At 49.1% G+C, this 20,222-nt stretch overlaps 1 protein-coding gene across 5 annotated transcripts in view; it reads right to left on the bottom strand.

Moving 5' to 3' along the window:
* Positions 1 to 211: 211 nt before the first annotated feature.
* tex2l (testis expressed 2, like) overlaps positions 212 to 20,222 on the bottom strand; it is a 158,466-nt gene continuing 138,455 nt past the window's right edge. For 3 of the 5 annotated variants that reach the window (XM_038820283.1, XM_038820282.1, XM_038820284.1), the window contains 4 exons: positions 19,840 to 19,980; positions 18,513 to 18,725; positions 6,177 to 6,297; positions 212 to 1,138 (listed from right to left, as the gene is read on the bottom strand). In XM_038820283.1, the coding sequence (XP_038676211.1) occupies positions 1,001 to 1,138; positions 6,177 to 6,297; positions 18,513 to 18,725; positions 19,840 to 19,980 (613 nt within the window). In that variant the 3' untranslated portion in view covers positions 212 to 1,000. Of the gene's footprint in view, positions 1,139 to 6,176; positions 6,298 to 18,487; positions 18,726 to 19,839; positions 19,981 to 20,222 lie in introns of those variants that run through there. The other 2 variants (XR_005463485.1, XM_038820285.1) reach the window with 2 other exon arrangements.

Genomic DNA, 20,222 nt, shown 5'->3' with positions numbered 1-20,222 from the left:
TGAAGTTTGGTGGGTGTTGAGTGGGTATGTGGGTATTGGGCGGGTGTGTGGGTTTTGGATGGGTGTGGGTGTGTGTGGGTGGGTGTTTGGGTGTGGGTGCGTATGGGTGTTGGGTGGGTGTGGGTGTTGGATGGGTGTGGATGTGTGTTTGGGTGTTGGGTGGGTATGTGGGTGGTGGGCGGGTGTGTGGGTGGTGGATGGGTGTGTGAAGTTTGGTGGGTGTTGAGTGGGTATGTGGGTATTGGGCGGGTGTGTGGGTTTTGGGTGGGTGTGGGTGTGTGTGGGTGTGTGGGTGTTGGGTGCGTATGGGTGTTGAGTGGGGATGGGTGTTGGATGAACATAGAAGACATGAAACTCGTCATAGTTAAATTCAAAGGAAACAATTACCTTCCACACACTTGTGATGTCCCAAAACCCTTCATAGCAAATTAAGTACTTTGAAGCATCATGACTGTTGTAATATAAGCAGTGTGGGAGTTAACCTTAAAAAGAACCAATAATGTTCAATGCTGCCTGACCGGCTGAATGTCTCTCTTTATTTCAGATTTCCAGCATCTGCAGTTTTTTACTTTTGTATCTATACTCGACATGACATGAAAAACGGACACCTGAGATAAGTGGCATAGGGTTACTGGTAGTCATGGCACCCAATACCCTGCGTAAATCACCACTGTCAGGAGCAGGGGAGGAAGGGGAGACATTTCAGGTCGGAAAATACACAGTGGAAGTCCTCTGGAATTAAGTACTAAATCTATATTTAGTGCCTCACGATACACCCTGGATGTTACCTATGGGGAAAACCACTCACACATAAAGAACTATCAAAGAATAGATACCAAAGGCGGCAGAAATTCAAAAAGGAGCCAGTTCAGTCAGATTTGGTCCTCCATTTGCACTTTGAAAGCAGCGGGAGGGAAAAAATGTTTTCCTTGGCAGACTTCAGTAGAAAAATAAAATCACCTTTCCCCGAAACCTTCCTGTTATTTCCAAAAACCAGCTCTTAGAATCTGTCTGTAGAATCGAAGGAGGCATCTGTCGTGGCTTCCCCCAGAGATTGCTTAGGCTGGTCCGGTTTATCGAGGCCAGAGTGCATGATAGGAATATAGATATCGTCCATGTTGGGCATCACAAATACTTTCTGTAATTAAAAACATTCACCGGATTAGAATTACAGAAAATAAACGTTAATTCACGGTGTGCACCAATTAGCACATAACATCATGATAAAGTATCTCAGGCAGGAGAAGATCTTTGATACATCATAGTCTCTGGCTGGTGTTTTTTGTGCCCGTTCACATCGGGCAGATTCGGACGTGCAAAATCACATTTTACATCGGCGTAAACGCATGACGAGATTGACCCCCTCCTCCCATCAGTGATGGGGCATCTTACCCTATGTTCAATATCAAGAACCTCATTTGACTACATTACTGTATAATTTTGTGAGAATTATCACCCCCCCACCTGTCCAAAAAGTCCATCCATGTTGGCATTAGGGTAGAACAGCATGAATCCCGATTGGTCTCCCAAGATATGCACCTGGCAATCAGATCTACCAGCGGAGCTCAAATGAGTGCAGCATTCAGAAGGCAGAGGGGCATGACTGACTACTGTCTTGCTACTGCCCAGGCACCCCCAGGAACTGGTGGGGATTCAGAGAGGGGATGTACAGACCGTGTTGGGGGAGGGAAGGATTAACTGGTTTGGTTGCTGTGCGTTGAAGCGACTTTTAAAAATGGTGCCCTGATCATTGCATTTCTACGTTGCTGGCAGGGTGGGCGAATGAGAGGCCATCCCGTCAGTGATACGTTGGGGGACCGGTCACTTGAAGTTGTTTTCAAGTCCTGGACTATATCGTGGAGAAAGCCGCCATTGCCATCAGCAGCTTCAACGTCACTTTTCCCGCCACATTTCCCGCCCGCCTACCGCCGGCCAATGGTGGGCCGTGTGTGCTGCTGTGCACCATGCCATGTGGGGAGGGGGGAGGGGGCGCGGAATCTCCCTCCTCACCCCACAGTAGAAACCTGCAATCCCGAGTAATCACCATCCCCGAATTGAGGGGAAACCAACAATGACTTTCAGTATGTTCATATCAACCAATAGAAAGGGCAAAACTTCATCATCAAAAGAGCAAAGGTAAGCAGTTAGGAGTACGAGTGAAATTCTCCGGCCGTTCGCCGGGGACGGGATTCTCTCGTCCTGCTGGCAGCGAATCCCGGCCCGCCACTTTCTCGGCAGCATGGGGTGTCTTCAATGGGAAATCCCATTGACAGTGGGAGGGCGAACGGTGAACGGCGTAGCTTCTCCCACCGCTGAGAAATATGCAGCTGGGAGGCCGGAGGATCGCGCTCTCATTGGGGATTGTTGGAACAGGGATTGAACAATTACCAAATTGTACTGGAAGCAGGAGAATGGATTTGAAAGGGAAGTAGATAATTGTCTGAAAAAGAATAGGTAATTAATAGAGTTTGAAGAAAGAGCAGTGTAGTAATCCACGGGAGGCAGGAGTTCCGTCACCACACCAATATTTATTTACAATAACGATATTACAGGAGCTGCTACAAACAGTGCTGCTAGCAGTCCAGTCAACTTAAGACTGGCTCACAAAGCCTACACAGGTGATTATATGGGCCCCCTCAATGAGCTATCATTGAGGGAGCTCATACTCCAATTGGCCAACCAATAAAGCCAATTGGAGTTCGTTACACCCCTCCCCCCCAAGGTCCGAGGAATTCCTGCCAGCTGGCATTCCTCTGAGCTTCTTCCTGCTCCTCATGTCTGGGTCTGTCACCTCTGTGTTGTCCGCCGGGTCGTTCTCCGAAGTGGGCGGGGTGTATCTTATAGGTGCCCGTCTTTTCCTTGACGACCTCCTTGGAAGTTGTTCTTCCTCCTCCTCGGGGAGAGGTGTCGCGGCGGCCTCGTCGAGTGTGTCCATCTCCGACTCTGATGACGGGATGACGGGGTCTGGAGAAATTGCTCGGGGCTGGGGTGTGGGTATCCTCTCCGTCTGGGCTATCCCAGCTTGAGGCGGTCCTGCTTCGCCTGCCTCCAGGTGTGGTTCCGCTGCCCTTATTTGGTCTAGGTGTTTCTTCAGCACCTTACCTCCTATTGAAACCTCATAGGATATGGGCCCTGTTTGGGACTCTACCGTGCCTTTGACCCACGTTGGTCCATTCCCATAATTCTTGACCCAAACCGGTGCCCCCACCTGGAAATGTCTCTGCTGCCGACTATTATCATGCCCCCTGCGTTGGGCCTCCTGTTGTTTCTCCACTTTCCCCGTTAAATTTGGGAAAAGGAGACTCAGCCTCGTTCGCAGCCGCCTTCCCATTAAGAGTTCAGCTGGCGGTATGCCCGTTGTGGAATGCGGCGTGGTCCTGTAATCAAACAGCCAGCGGGAGAGCTTTAGAACATAGAACATAGAACAGTACAGCACAGAACAGGCCCTTCGGCCCTCGATGTTGTGCCGAGCAATGATCACTCTACTCAAACCTACGTATCCACCCTATACCCGTAACCCAACAACCCCCCCTTAACCTTACTTTTTAGGACACTACGGGCAATTTAGCATGGCCAATCCACCTAACCCGCACATCTTTGGACTGTGGGAGGAAACCGGAGCACCCGGAGGAAACCCACGCACACATTGGGAGGACGTGCAGACTCCGCACAGACAGTGACCCAGCCGGGAACCGAACCTGGGCCCTGGAGCTGTGAAGCATTTACGCTAACCACCAAAGCTACCGTCAATAGCTTTGTGTCCATTGACACTGCCGGCTGCTTCTTGAGTCCCGCTTTAAGTGTCTGGGCCGCTCTCTCTGCCAGGCCATTGGTCGCTGGATGGTAAGGGGCCGTTTTGATGTGACGGACTCCGTTATCCTTCAGGAATTTTCCAAATTCCCCACTTGTGAATGCCGTTCCGTTGTCTGACACCAATACCTCCGGAAGTCCATGTGTTGCAAACGAGGCCCTGAGCTTTTCAATTGTCGATGCTGTGCTTGCCGTGTTTACCCGGTGGACGTCCAACCATTTGGAGTGGGCGTCCACTATCACCAAAAACATTGAGCCCATGAAAGGGCCGGCGTGGTCAATATGCAGGCGGGTCCACGGTCTGCCTGGCCATTCCCATGGGTGCAATGGCGCCGCTGGTGGCACTCTTTGCCCGTTGGCACTCCTGGCACCGACGTACCAAGGCTGCTATGTGTCCAAACCTGGCCACCAAACGTAGCTTCGAGCTAGCATCTTCATTTTAGACACCCCTGGGTGTCCGTGATGTAACTCAGTTAAGATTGCCTGACGGCCCTGAGCTGGGACGATTACCCGGGCTCCCCATAATAGGATACCGTCTTCTACGGTTATTTGGTCCCTTCTGCTCCAGTATGGGTGCATCTGGGGCTCCACTGGTCTTTCCAGTTCCCCTGTTAGCAGTAAATGCTTCATCTTGGCTAAAACTTGGTATTTTTGCGTCCACAACCGAATATGTTGTGCGTCTACTGGTAGGGCGTCCAAAAAATTTAGAGTCATTACTGTCTCCTCTACTTTTGGTATTTGCGGCGGAGTGTCCGGGAGGGGAAGTCTGCTCAAAGCATCTGCATGTGCTACTCGAGTTCCCGGTCTGTTTCCATTATTGTCGGCCGCCCGTTCACCCGTGGGGTAATCCTAATGGGTTCTGCTTTCTTCGTTGTAATATTATATAATTGTTCCCCTTCGGAGGAGGATGGGGCATCTAGGTTGTGTACTTCCCTGCATCCCCACCTGCTATTCCTCTTTTGCCACCTCCTTCTAGGGTTTCTGTCGTTGTTACCCCACTCTGTCTGGTGCCAGAAATGGTCCTTCTCTGTTGGGGAGCCTCAGCCGGTACTTACCTCTGTCTCCAGTTAGTCCTGGCAGACTTGGGGGCAGTTCTGGGGTTTTCCTTTTTCCCTCTATTCCTCAGGTTTTTCCTGAGAGCGGCTATCTGGTAGCAGGACCCATTGTGGTAGTCCCTCACGCAGGTATCTACCTCCATTGGCGTGCCCTGTAGTTCCTGCGCCCCACTTGCTGCCTTTTCTAGGGATAATGCGAGCTGTAACGCCTGCCTTCAGTCTAGCTCCGTTTCCGCCAACAGGCGTTTCTGTATTGTGAGGTTGTTTATACCACACACTAACCGGTCCCGAAGCATTTCATTTAGCGCCGGGCCGAACTCACATTTTTCCGCCAGCCTTCTCAGGCGGGTCAAGAAATTTGTGACTGACTCCCTGTCTTCCCGCTTCGCTGTGTAGAATCTGTACCTACGCAAAATGAGGGGTGGTTTTGGGTCGTAGTGCTCTTTCACCAATTCCGTTACTTCTTGGAAAGTTTTCGTGTCCGGTGCATCGGGATAAGTCAGACTACGTATAATGGCGAAAGCAGAGGGTCCGCACGCCGACAGCAGGATAAGCCGTCTCCTTTCCTCCGTCAGTATATCATTTGTCCGGAAGAAGTAACACATTCTCTCCACATACTGGGACCAGTCCTCAATAGCCAGGTCGAATGCCTCTAACCTCCCAAAAAACGGCATTTTTAAAATGGCAAGTCTTACCCTCCGAGTGCGGCAGCTGGTCTCCGCAAAATTCTTAGTTTACCTCGTCACCACTGTAGTAATCCACGGGAGGCAGGAGTTCCGTCACCACACCAATATTTATTTACAATAACGATATTACAGGAGCAGCTACAAACAGTGCTGCTAGCAGTCCAGTCAACTTAAGACTGCTCACAAAGCCTACACAGGTGATTATATGGGCCCCCTCAATGACCTATCATTGAGGGAGCTCATACTCCAATTGGCCAACCAATAAAGCCAATTGGAGTTCGTTACAAGCAGAGAAACAGAACTAAATTGATTACCTTTACAGCGAATTGGCATTAATGTTATGAGCTGAATCGTGCCTCTTTCCTGCTGCCAAATTCTAATGATGATATGATTTTAAATGTCACCTCAGCCCCACAGGTTGTTAAAATGCCAGCTTGCTGTTTCTTAAAAATAGATTTAGAGTACCCAATTATTTTTTATCCCAATTAAGGGGCAATTTAACATGGCCAATCTGCCTACCCCTGCACATCTTTGGGTTGTAGGGGTGAGACCAAGCAGACTTGGGGAGAATGTGTATCAGCTTGCTACACATTGCACACGGAAATGCCTTGTGAGTCCTTCCCACCTGGAACTCATGCTGTAATTTCTTCTCGATCCACTCAGTAACGTGCGTGAAGGTTACTTCCCGATCACCCAGCTTGGGCCGCACCTTAAATTCGAGTCGGGGAGGAGTCCGGAAGCTGTACCTAATTACAGAAAACACACCCAGTTATTCCCAGCCTTCTCTCCCATTACATTACTCAGTCTGTCCTGGCTTTCTAGGGTGGAGTTTTACAGCCTCTCCCGCGAGTGGGAGTATTCAGTCCCGCCGAAGTCAATGGACTTTTGAATAACTCGCCGCATTTTCTGCCTCCCCCCCCCCAGCCGCCATGATGGGTGGTAAGATTCCGCTATTTTTTCTCAAATGCAGCTACATTGCCTACGCAAATTGTAGTGAAATTTCATTACTAATCAGAGGTATGGAAACATGTTTGTTCTCCAAAAGTGAAGCATCCTTCATAACTTGCAGACAGATAAACACTAATTCTCAAACCCTTGCATTTTGCTATAGCTCTTAACCCAGGACTTTCTCATGTACTTTCTCAGGAAGACAAAGTCTTATTATGAAAGGAGTGGAGTGGATCTTTCACTCCGATCCCATGTGGTAAAATGAATTATACGACTAGGTTGTCTCAGTACATCACTGTTGCAGTCCCTTGGATAAAAGGATTTCACTGTTTAAAGAATAAGCAAAATCACTTGTAGTAAAAGAATGCTTTCAGAACTTCACAACTAAACTAAAAGTCAAAATTTGTAAAATTGGAGTGTGGGCCCTGGCTCAAACTGAGCAGAGGAACAGAGAATGTTGTGTCCAGTTCACTGACCCTATTGTCCACTGTTCGCAGTGTATTGTGTCAAAGTGGCTGGTCTATTCTATCCATATCGACATCACAGGAAGGGCACCTGCGCAACGTTTATAATGGAAACAGAGTTATCGTAAAATCATAGAATCCCTACAGTGCATAAGGAAGAAATTTGGCCCATCGTGTCCGCACTAACCCTCCACAAGAGCATTCCACTCAGGTCCAATCCCCCATCCACCCCACCCTATCCCTGTAACCAGCACATCTTTGGACTGTGGGAGGAAACCGGAGCACCCGAAGGAAACCCACGCAGACACGGGGAGAATGCTCAAACTACATACAGACAGTCATCCAAGGCAGGAATCGAACCAGGGTCCCTGAAAAAGTGAGGCAGTAGTGCTAACCACTGTGCCATCGTGTCGCTCTTGTTTCGAGTCTGGTCTCTCCATGGAATTGAAAGGAGGGAGAATATTAGAGCAAAAGAAGCTGCGACAAAAAGTAGCAGCTTTCAGAAATATGTATTTTTAAATCATCTATATTTGTATTTTTAGGCACTAAAAATAAGGTATAAATTTAAGCTTAATTTGTGTTTCTGTAGTTGTGGTCTGAGAAAGGGTTAACACTTCAGGTAGATTCATGTTAAGCAAAACTGCTTTCATGTTTGGGAATTTTGGTTTTGTTTAAAACTATGCCTGTGTTGTAATTAGAAAGTTTATTACATGAAAACAAACAAGTGTTAAAGAATTACTTTGACAAAGAGTCATCCAGACTGAAAATGTTAGTTCCCTCCTCTCTCTGTAGATGCTGTCAGACCTGCTGCGATTGTCCAGCATTTTCTGTTTCTGTTTAGCAACCAGGGGCAGCTTTAGTTTAGAAAGAATACTTTAATTTAGTTTTAAGCTGGACCCAGAAGCAGTTGGAACTAGGGGCGCGATTCTCCCGAGTTACGAAAACTCGGGAAGCTGGCGTCAAAAACGGGCGCGTTTGACGCCAGCCTCCGCCCCCCCGACCGGGAACCGATTCAGCTCCCCGGTCGGGGCTAGCATCGCGCGGCCGTGAACTCCGGCATCGCGGGCTTAACGAATTTCGTTAAGGCCGCTAGCCAGAGTTAGCGACGGCTGACGCGTCAGATGACATCAGCCGCGCATGCGCAGATTGGACGACTCCAACCCGCGTATGCGCGGATGACGTCATCACGCATATGTGTGAAACCCGCGCATGCGCGTGCCGGTATGCCCCTCAGCCGCCGCGCGAATGGATCCAGCGGGGCGGCGGAGGGAGAAAGAGTGCACGGGTTAAGTACCCGCTGCCCGCGATCGGTGGGCACCGATCGCGGGCCCATGGCACCCTTGGCACGGCCGTGGTACTGCCGTGCCAATCGGTGCCATGGTTCCCCAGATCGGGACTTTACGGCCGTTTTTACGAACGGTCAGACCAGGTGAGTTTTACGTTCATAAAAACGGCCGTAAAGGCCTTGGAAATCGGCCCATCGGCCAGGGGTGAATAGCTGCTCGCCGTAAAAAAACGGCGAGCAGCGATTTGTGTCGGGGGGCGGCCGTGGGGGGGGGGGGGGAGAATAGCGGGAGGGCGTCGGACCAGCGTGTCTGTAAAAATTTACGCCGCCCGCTATTCTCCGAATTTTCGTGAGAGCGGAGAATTGCGCCCCAGGTACCTGAGAGGAAGCAGCTCTCACAGAAACTGCCAGCAGAGAGGGAGGACAGTGGAGTAAGGGGCAGAAATAAAGTCCTAGAAGCTAAAGAACAGATCATTCTAAGAATCAGGGAATGAAAAGAGAAGTCCCAGGAAGGCTGAAGTCAAAGGGACACAGGAACTGGAAATTGAACAAGGTATTGTTCACTGCAGTTTAAGAAAGGGGCAGAGAGAGAGGCTCCCAGTTAAAGACAGAACTGAAAGGTACAGACCTGGTGAAGTTCTTTCGAGAGAAGTTGGTAACACCTTAGTACAGCCTATGAAGCAGCAGTGTTCTGCTGGTGTGTCTGAGTACCTGAAAGATTGTGTGGAAGCTTGAATATATGTGGCAATCCAAGGCAGGGGAATATTGAAAGGAGAGATTAAAATCCTGGAAGTGGATCCTTGGTGAAGGAAAGTGAGAAATCCACAGAATTTGTATTGGGTGGCATCTGCTACTTGGTTTCAGAGTGTGGTGTGATCACATTTTGTCTGTTGGTTTACATGGACTGTGTACTTACTGAGAACATTGTAGTACAAGATATATTTTGTGACTTGTGTTGCCTTAAGATGTATACATCTCTGAAGATTCAGGTCGGGTGAAGGAGTATTGTATTATAGTCAATCTTTTTATGTTTAATAAATGTTTTCTTCTTTTGTTAAAAGCTAATTGGAAGCCCTTCTACTCAGTTCATTCCTATCTCTAAACAAGAAATAAAAGTTGCTGGGCAGGATTCTCTGTTTCTGAGACTAAGGGCAGGTGGCTTACTGGTATTGTGGCTGGACTAGCAATCCAGAGACACAGGGTAATGCTCTGGGCACCCAGGTTTCAATACCGCCACTCCAGATGGAGAAATTTGAATTTGGTAAAAACCTGCAATTACAGCTCGAATGATGAAAACATTGTCAATTGTCATAAAAACACATCTGGTTCACTAATGTCCTTTAGGGAAGGAGCACTCAGCTCAAGGGCAGTTAGGATGGGCAACGATTTTCCAGCAATCTATGAAAGAATTTTTGGGGCGGCAAGGTGGCACAGTGGTTCAGCTCCAGGGACCCGGGTTCAATTCTGGCCTTGGGTGACTGTCTGCATTGTCATGTGAGAGCACCCTTTAAGAATGGGTGTTTAAGAAATGTACCTTTAAGAAATGGAGCTGCTCATGTTACTGGAGTGATGTCAGAGTGTGAGTGGAGCTGAGCTACTTCTGCTTTTTAGTTTCAGTTTGAGTAAAAGCTTGGGGTGTGTCTGTGTTTTTCAGGGAGCTGCATCTGAAGTCTGCCATCCAAAGACTATCTTAATTATTTGGTGAATTCAGAATTATAAATGATTTCAGTATTAAATGTAAACCCTGATGTGCTTCTGTTTAGAGGTTTGTTAAGTCTTTTGAATGTTAAAAGAACAGCATACAGATTACTTAGTGTTGTATTCTTTGGAGGGTGTATTTAAATTAATGGTTGCTAAGATATTCACTGTTTGTTTTAAAAAGGTTAACTTGAGTTCATAGAATAAACATTGTTTTGTTTTAAAAAATACTCATCCATTTCTGCTGTACCATGCCTGTAGAGTGAGCCATGTGTTCCCCATACCGCAGTCTATTAAAAGTTGTGGGTCAGGTGAACTCCATGATACACTTTGGGATTCTCTAAATCCTGACCCATAACAGTGTGGAGTTTGCACTTTCTCCCCGTGCCTGCGTGGGTTTCCTCCGGGTCCTCTAGTTTCCTTCCACAATTCAAAGATGTGTAGGTTAGGTGGATTGGTCATGCTGAATTGCCCTTTGTGTCCAAAAAAAGTTAGGTGGGATACGGGGATGGGTAGGGTGCCCTTTCCAAAGGCTGGAGACTCGATGGGCCGAATGGCCTCCTGCTGCACTGTAAAGTCTATGATTCTATGATAAGTGTTGATGCCAATGCAGAATTCATGGACTTTCATGACAGAAAAACTGGCGCCACACCTGGACCAATTCTACTACTATTAAGGGGCTAGCACCAGTGCCGCGTGGAAAACACTCAATTCCAATGAAAAACCATGTGGATGTCGCCAGGTCCGTGATTCACACTCAGGAGGCTGACAAGCTGCAGTCACACATACACATTGCACTCCCCACACACACTTATCCCAGCCAAAAAGATGGCACTGGTTGCGCTAGAGCACGCCCATACAGCTAATGGGTTGGCTGGGGCCAGAGGGCATCCAGGGGTGCCCTGGGGGAGACGCGTATATGGCCCGTGGCACTAGGTTCAAAGTGGGCTGTTAGCAGCGTGCGCAGCTGCATGACTGCCTTGCCAGCTGCGGCAATGGTACTCCATGCCCGTCCACGCCGACCCCACAGCCCACCTCCTGGCCACCCCCCACTACTACACCCGGCCCTGGCAGAAGCCCCCTTGGCCAGCGGCACAACTGTCAGCAAGCTATGGTGATGTTGGACACTTTCCTGACCACCTCCCTCTCCAAAGCAGCCGCCACACCGGTTTCACGATTTTTAAAAGAACTTGGCCCATCAGAGGCGGAGCATCAGGGAGGCCTCTGAGGATATCGGGTCGGGCCCGCTAATGATTTGCAAACAGTGTCTACTGTACGTGCGTTCCGGAACGCATTGAAGCCACCGTCGAGGTGCTGGAGCATTGTGATTTGGCGTCAAATTGGCGCCTGCCGCAATTTTGGCATCGGAACTGATTCTCTGCCCATTCGCCTTTCCCAATTTTGGTGTCGGCTAACGGAGAATTCTGCCAAGTCTATTGAGCCAGGGTTCCATTCTGAGGCCTGGCTGTCCAGTAGTAACGTCAGCTGGGATTGTAACAGGAAGAGGCATTAACATCCAGTTAAATTTCATTGTTGTGGTGATTTGCATCATGTCGATCAGTTAGTCATTACTGCCCCACTCCCCCCCCCCACCCCAATCTTAGAATTAGACAGCATCAGGTACAGAGTGCCTGTCTCTCAAATGGCTTACAGTGAAAAGCTACCTCAGAACTGAAGGGAGGGAAATGGCGAGTCAAAGGACTTGAAACATTAACTCAGTTTCTCTCCTAATAGATGCTGGCAGACCTGCTGAGTTTTTCCAGTGTCCTCTGTTCTTGTTTCAGATTCCAGCATCCGCAGTGTTTTGCTTATTTTAATGATGTATTTAAATTGCATTAGCTGTATTGTTGAAAAGATGTGATTAAATTCGGAATAATAAGAGGTGGTTCGACAAATACACTGCCTTGGATTTGAATCTAGTTGCGACAAATTTTATTTAACAAGACTGAATGCTGATGGATGTTGTGGTTCTAATCTATCACTGCAGGAAGTAGTTTAGGTAGGTCAGTTCTGATTAATTGGGAAGAACGTTTCTAAAAAATCTTCCTTTATTCAAGCTTGAGCAGCTATATGAGAAACATTGTCCCCTGTTCTTCAACTTCCCTACATTGGCATGCCACCAACTGCGTTAAAAGCTGATTACAAGTCTATGAAGGCTGCTTCTCATTAAAGTTTATCGTCACAGATTCAATTGCTAAGAAGATGCTGGCATAGTGGCACTCTCACTAGATTAGTAATTCCTGAAAGCCAGGTTAAAGGCTCTGGGGCTCAAAGTCCACTGAGGAATCTGGTGAAATTTAAGTTCAATTAATAAAAACAAATTGTAATATAAAGCTAGTCATCTGTAACGGTGACCCTGAAGATATTACCAGCTGCTGTAAAAAAATCTGGTTCATTAGAATCGTTTAATCACAGAATTCCGACAGTGCAGAAGGAGGCCATTCGGCCCACTGAGTCTGCAACGACCCTCTGAAAGGGCATCCTAGCCAGGTCCACTCTCCCGCCTTATCCCTGTAACCTAACCTGTACATCCTTGGTTACTAAGGTGCAATTTAGCATGGCCAATCCGCCTAAATTTCACCGGCAGAATTCTCCGCTCCCCACGCGGCCTGGGAGAATCGCGGGAGGGCCTCCCGACATTTTTTACACCCCCCTGGCACCCCCGCGATTCTCCCCCCCTCTCGGAAAAATCGGCGCTCGCCATTTTTCACGACGAACAGCGATTCTCCGAGTCAGATGGGCCGAGCGGCCAGCCCTTCACGCCCGTTTCACCACGGCAGCAACCACACCTGGTAGCTGCATTTGCGAAATGGGCGGCAGATGCCCGTTTGGGGCATCTAGGGGCCCGATTTGGATGGGAGCACCGCGACTGTGCTCCGGAAGGGACAGGCCCGCGATTGGTGCCCACCGATCGTCGGGCCAGCGTCCAAAACGGACGCACTCTTTCCCCTCCGCCGCCCGGCAAGATCAAGCCGCCACGTCTTGCCGGGCGGCGGTGGAGAAAGACGGCACCACGCATGCGCGGGTTCATGGCGTCTGCGCGGTGATGTCATCCGCGCATGCACGGGTTGGAACCGGCAACCCGCGCATGCGCGGATGACATCATGAAAAGCGGCGTTCGCGCGTCATTTCTGGCGGCCGAGGTCGTGGCCGGGAACGACGAGGGCCCGCTCCTAGCCCCCCGGGTAGGGGTGAATTAGGTGCGGGGAGCGGGCCCCGAGGCCGTCGTGAACCATGGCCGAGTTCGCGACGGCCTCCGCGATTTTTGGCCTTAGCAGAGAATACCGCCCCACATCTTTCGACTGTGGAAGGAAACTGGAGCACCCGGAGGAAACTCACTCAGACACGGAGAAAGTGCAAACTCCACACAGACAGTCATCCAAGGTCAGCATTTAACTCAGGCCACTGGTGCTGTGACATAGCAGTGCTAACCACTGTGCCGCCATGCTGCCTCAGGGAAGGAAATCTCCTATCCTTATCCGGTCTGGCCTACATGTGACTCCAGGCTTCACAGCAATGTGGTTGACCCTTAATTTCTCTCTGAAATGGCTGAACAAGCCACTCGATTTATGGGCAACAAATGCTGGTTTAGCTGTGTCACCCAGAGACTGGGGGCAGGACTCTCCCCTACCCGGAGGGTCATGGCTGGACGGAGTGGTGTGAACCACTCTGGTGTTGGGCCGCCCCAAAGGGGCAGAATCCTCCGCACCTTCAGGGGCTAGGCCCGCCTCGGAGTGGTTGGCGCCCCGCCGGCTGGAGGGGTAAGGGGCTTGGCGCCACGCCAACCGGCGCCGAAGGGTCTCCGCCAGTTGGCGCGAATTGGCACATGCGCAGGAGCACCAGTGCGTGCTGGTGTCATCCCCCCGCACTGGGAATGGCAGATGACCATGGCCTCCGGTGCGGAAGGAATAATGTGCCACCACGGCACAGGCCCGCCTGCGGATCAGTGGGCCCAGACCGCGGGCCAGGCCACCGTGAGGGCACCTCCCGGGGCCAGAACCCCCCGCGACCCCCCAAGAACCCCGGAGCCCGCCCGTGCCGGCAGGTCCCGCTGGTAAGGGACCGACTCTAATTTACGCCGGCGGGACCGGCATAGCACGGGCGGGACTTCGGCCCATCACGGGTCTGAGAATTCGGGCGGCCCCGGGGCCCATTCAGTCGCGCCGGACCCCGCCATTCTCCAAGGCGGGCAGTGCAACTCACGCCGGGCCGGTTTTTGGGGGGCGGGAGAATTGGGAGGACAGTGGGGACGGGATTCATGCCGATCCCCGGCGATTCTCCCACCCGGCAGGGGGCTCGGAGAATCCCGTCCCATATCATTTTGAAGCAAATATATATAAATACAATTCTTCTTGTGTTCTTAACTAGTTCATTACCGCTTCTGTATAATTGTACTTGTTTTGATTAATCCAATTAATAGATTCCATAAGGTCAGTTCGAGGCATGGTTTCCTTTGGAGAAACCCAGATAAGGGCTAGTGGCTGTGTGATCTCTCATCTACACTTCAACAGTTAGCATTACTGCCTCACAGCGCGTGATACCCGGGTTTGATTCCGACCTTGGGTGACCGTGTGGAGTTTGCACACAGTCTTCCATTTGTGTGGTTCCTCCAAGTGCTCTGGTTCTTCCCACAGTCCAAAGATGTGCAGGTTAGGTGGATTGGCCATGTTAAATTTCCCCTTAGTGTCCAAAGGTTAGGTGGGTTATGGGATAGTGCAGGATGTGCTAGGTAGGGTTCTCTTTCGGAGGGTCAGTGCAGACCCGATGCACTGTAGGGATTCTATGGTTCTTTGATTCTAACAAAGTCTGCATTTATTGGCCATGTCTAGCTGCCCTTGCAAAGGTGGTGGTGTGCCTTACGTCATGAACTACTGAAGCCTGTAAAGGAGGCTCACCTTGTTTCGGGCAGGTAGAAATAGATGGGAAATGGACGCATCCTTACCAGAAGGGCCTATAACCCTAAGATGAATATTAAAGAAGAATGTGCTAATTGGCTACCTGGTGACAAGCTATCTCATTTATTAACAGAAGATTAAAGTATGATTCGTAGGAAATTTGATATTTTGCTTTGAATTTAAAAAAGAAACATTGAGAACAATCTTGGATTGTAACAGTGGGTTGGTGTTAAAGATACTGGGCTGGATTCTCCCATACCCGGCAGGGCGGGGGTCCCGGCGGGACGGAGTGGCGTAAACCACTCCGGCATCGGGCCGCCCCAAAGGTGCGGAACCCTCCGTGGTTGATGCCCCGCCGGCTGGCGGGATAGGGGCTTGGTGCCACACCAACCGGCACCGAAGGGCCTCTGCCAGCTGGCGCAAGTCGGCGCACGCGTGGGAGTGCCAGCATATGCTGGTGTCATCCCCGCGCATGCGCGGGAGGGTTCGTCTCCGCATCGGCTATCGCGGTGGATCACAGCAGCCGATGCGGGACAATAGAGTGCCCCTACGGCACAGGCCCACCCGTGGATCAGCGGGCCCTGACCGCGGGGTAGGCCACCGTGTGGCACCTCCTGGGGCCAGATCCTCCCGCAACCCCACAGGAACCCCGGAGCCCACCCGCGCCGCCAGGTCCCGCCGGTAAGGGGCCTACTCTGATTTACGCCGGCGGGACTGGCTACAGACGGGCGGGACTTCGGCCCATCGCGGGCCGGAGAATTCAGGCAGCCCCCGGCACCCATTGAATCGCGCCGGACCCCGCCATTCTCCGAGGCGGGCAGCGCAACTCACGCCGGGCTGGTTTTGGGGGGGGGGGGAGAGAATTGGGAGGACAGCGGGGGCGGGATTCACGCCGACCCCCGGCGATTCTCCCACCCAGCGGGCGGTTGGACAATTCGGCCCACTATATGCTAGCATGAACCAGGAGAGAGTATTTTGGACGACAGCAAATAGTTTTGCCAGCTATTTCCCATTCTGTGAATGGCTATACTATATTCGTACATAAACAGAAATATACATTTTTGACTTTAATAATTAAGCAGGGTTCACAAATTCAGACTAACTAAATTGAAACTCCTTATCATTTTTGTAGGATCTTGTGTGGTTTAGTGGGTAGTGTCCCTGCCTCTGAGCGGCAAGCTCTGGAGTTTGAGTCCCATGCCAGGACTTCATGGCCAAGGAAGGTGCGTTCATTTTTAAAAATATAAATTTAAAGTACACAATTCTTTCTTTTTTCCAATTAAGGGCAATTTAGCATTGCCAATCCACCTACGCTGCTGTTCTTTGGGGTTGTGGGGATAAGACCCATGCAGACACGGAGAGAATGTGCAAACTCCACACGGACAGTGACCCAGGGCTGGGTTCGAACCCGAGTCCTCAGCGCCGTGAGGCAGCATTGCTACGCACTGCGCCACCGTGCCTCCGGAAGATGCGTTCATAACATAAACAAACAGGTTGAGTATCAACCTGTAAAACCCTTTCAAGCACGTCAATGGCTGACGGTAAGATCATGAGAGACTCCTGCCCAGCCCACGCATGCCCCTCCAGCTATAAGCCTCTGGTGACACACTAGTGACCTGTTCCAGGAATTACTAGCTATGGACACAGAAATTCTGCCTTAGTGCATCACTGAGTATGGAAGAGAATTGGAACTGGAATAATTTTCTTAAATCTAATTCCTCCAATTTTTAATGACGTGTTTATTTAATTTTACTGATTGTTTTCCTTTCTGAAGCTGACCATCCCTCCACATACAAGTCTGATGGCTGCTTTTTAAGCGGTATCCATGACTTGATAAATATGGGCACTACACTTTGAAGTCTCTTTGGTGCTTTTTTCATTAGCAAGGTCAGTACATTTCAATTTGTTTCACGCATTCCATTTGGCTGCACACAGTAGCTGGAGGCATATCGACTGGTAATACAAAGTGAGTTACAGCTGGTACCCAGTCACATTCACTTCCTATTAAAGGTACTTAACGATTTACATCCACAAGCCCAGTAAAATGGAGGACATAAAGCACAACAGGGATGCAAGCATGATTTTCTCATTCACTTGGCACCAGCCGCATCCAATGTTACTTCTGAGTGGTTGGAATATATCATTTATGTAGTTTCAGATGTGGTGAGCTCTTCTGTTCAACACCTGCTAAGGGCTTCCTCTTACCTGCTTTATAACTGGTGAGGACTCAAATTGGTCAGAAAGAGGGCTAGGAGTGAGAGGAGGAGCACCTTCTTTACTCAGAGAGTTGCTGGCATTTGGAATACGCTGCCTGGGAGACTGGTGGAGTTGGATTCCATAGGAGGTTTCGAAAGAGAGCTGGATATATATTTGAAAGTGATTAACTTAGAGGGCCACGGAGAGAGGGCTGAAGAATGAGACTAGCTTGGTTGCTCTTTTGGGGGCCGGTGCAGACGCGATGGGCTGAATGGCATCCTTCTGTGCTGTAAATAACAAGCAAACTAACAAACCTGCTTGGCCTGTGACAACAACTCAGTGGGTGCTTTGGAGGTTGAGGTGATTCCAAGATGACACACTTGGCCATGAAACCAGGTCACCCCCCAGTGCTGCACCTCAGCATTCATTATCCCCACCATGTAGGTTCACAGTAAACCAGGGGATTGTTGGCAATTAACCGGCCAAACTATAGTTTGTAACTGGTATCTGCTGGGGTTTATCTGTCACTGGAGCTGAGGTTCTTCCCAGTTGGTCCCAGATATTTAGATAAGCTGACAATGGATAGGGTTCATTTTGCTGCCTATGTAGAGGGAAATGCAACAATACACAAGACTGATTAGTTGGCTAGTTTTGGCTGATAGATCCCAACCGGTGTGTTCTTTGTGCTGCTTAATTCAGGATGGTTGGCGTAGTGTTCACAAAGACCACAAAATAGTTTGAACTTAAACAGAGCTATAAATGTATTAACATAATTAATTTGGATTTGACACGTACTTCTAAACAATACATCAGTTGATTGTTAACATTTAAAATCTGCAACTAATCTTAATACTGTTATTAACTATGATCTGCTCTTACTCACAGTATCAATGCTTCTGTCTGTCTCTAGCTAATTCTTGGACTACTCTCCCCACACAAGGCTTAGCATCAATGCCTTATATACTTGGATCTGTAGCTCCCTCTAGTGGCTACTCTAGACATTTAATTAACCCTTGCAGTTCTGACAGTTATGTTAATACCACAACCGGTATCCCTGTACACATCCTAGAGTCCTAAAACCTGGGCTCTGCCAAACCTCCTGAGCTCTCTTCAGGAAACCCCAGCAAGTCCCTATGGGGAAAGTGGACATATGCAGCAAGCAAATGTGTAAATTCTGCAGCTAGTTTGGCTTGGATAGGCTGGAACATGGAGATGCCTTTCTCGGCCTGTCAGACACTCAGCTCACCAAAAACAAATATACAAGGCTGACAGCAGACTGGATAGGCTGGCTGACCAACAGGTATCAGCAATGGCAGCAGCTGAGTGGCAGGCGTGGTTCCTGATTGGCCCTAATACGCTCAGCCAGTTTCCAAATGCCACATAACAGGCTGTTATTATTCTCCCCCTCGCCCCTCCCCCACCCAGACCAGTTAGTGTTGAAACGGTTCACCTTCAAGCAATAGTATGGGACGTACCATATTCGGTCAGTTGGAGGAGGTGGAATGTTGACAGCCAAAATTCCCGCTAGCTCCTGAACCTCTACAGTCAGTAATAGTGGAGTGTTCGACACTTCCTCTATTTTCTTCTTGATGAACTCATTCTCTGTGGCTTTTTGAAAGTATTTCGATTTGGCAATCTTATCCACAAAGCGAAGAATCTTTCTGCTGGTGCTGCCTCCTGCAGTATGCCTGGAAAAACAAGGGGGCTTATGTTTGAAAGATGTCACAAGATTTTATTTGATCTCATTTAATCTCCCAGGAGCTGTGTCCCCCTCCCCGTCCCCCTCCCCCTTCCCCTAAAGCTTCTTCAGGTCAAATCAAGTTGTGGCCTGCTCGGTGTGATATCCCTGCCCAGCAACAATAATGTATGGCAAATGAAGGAGCCATTGAGCGAGAAGGCTGATAAGCCATTGTGAAGCATATTCTGTTCAATCACAGAATGTTCCAGCTAATATAGTGCCTATACACTCCAGAGCTCTCTGTACTTTCACGGCTCATAAAGATAAGAATACTGGAGAGGGAAGGAACGATTACTGAGCAGTAACACAATTGAGAAGTTCACAGGGGTGAGGCTGGCGCTGTTTACATAATCACCTTATTCTGGTTGCGGATATGTTCTCATTAACAATGTGCATAGTTAATAAATATATGTTGTTATTTATAAGACTGTACAGTTTCTGTTTCTATTCGGTCAGTTGGCTTTTTTCCATGTACTATAATGACAGTGTCTTAAGTGTCTGGGATTAGAACATTGGAAAATATAAACACAATCTACCACAAAGGGGTTTGTGGTCATATTGGCCTTTAAAAAAATTATTTCAGGGGATATGGGGACAACCGCATTGCTGTGGATCTGGAGTCACCTGTAGGCCAGACCAGGTAAGGATGAAGTAGGTGGGTTTTTATGACAATTGACAATGGTTTCATAGAACATAGAACAGCACAGCCGATCACATTTTAGGCTTTTAACCAGTTTTTCATTGAATTCAAATTTTACCACCTGCCATGGAGGGATTCAAACCCAGGTCCCCAGAGCATGACTCTGGGTCTCTGGACCACTAGTCCAGCGATAATACCACTACACCATTTCCCCCTCCTTCATAAAGGTCTGAACCTACATAAAATAGCTCTTTCAAAATATAACCAACCTGGTCTTTTAAAGTTAGCATTTGTACCTTTTGTGTTGAAACAAAAGATAAGTAGCCGAACTGTAGCCGAGCTGGGTGAAGACTACCTGGCAGCTCATTGTGACACATTAGCGGATGTCCTTCAACAGCGGGTACTGAAAATAATTCCCATTTACCCCTCTGCACCAGTCGGACCGAGTTTCTCCCCAATCGTTCCTTGCTGTGGTTCTGCTGAAGGCATTTCCTCTTCATCTGAAGATCCAGCACTTGAAGATTCCTCATCGCTGTCTGCCAGCACGAATGTCCGGGGCTTCAAGCTGCAGGAAGGAAGCGGGAAGCATTAGCAGCTCAACCAGTCAGTAAAAATGCAATTTTCACCCTCTGGGGATCAAATCCTTCTGCATGATATTTATTAGCTTTTCTCGCCCTCAGTTTCATCCCTTATTTCCTGCTGGAAGCATTGTTGCAGTCATCAGATAAACTGAACTAGTAACAGGATGGCTGCCAGAGATTGTAATAATGAGTTTTCACCGTGTCAACAATGCTCCTGAAGTGACTC

This window comes from Scyliorhinus canicula, chromosome 15 (genome assembly GCF_902713615.1).
Source record: "Scyliorhinus canicula chromosome 15, sScyCan1.1, whole genome shotgun sequence".
Lineage (NCBI taxonomy): Eukaryota > Metazoa > Chordata > Chondrichthyes > Carcharhiniformes > Scyliorhinidae > Scyliorhinus > Scyliorhinus canicula.
This window is presented reverse-complemented; position numbering and strand designations above follow the sequence as displayed.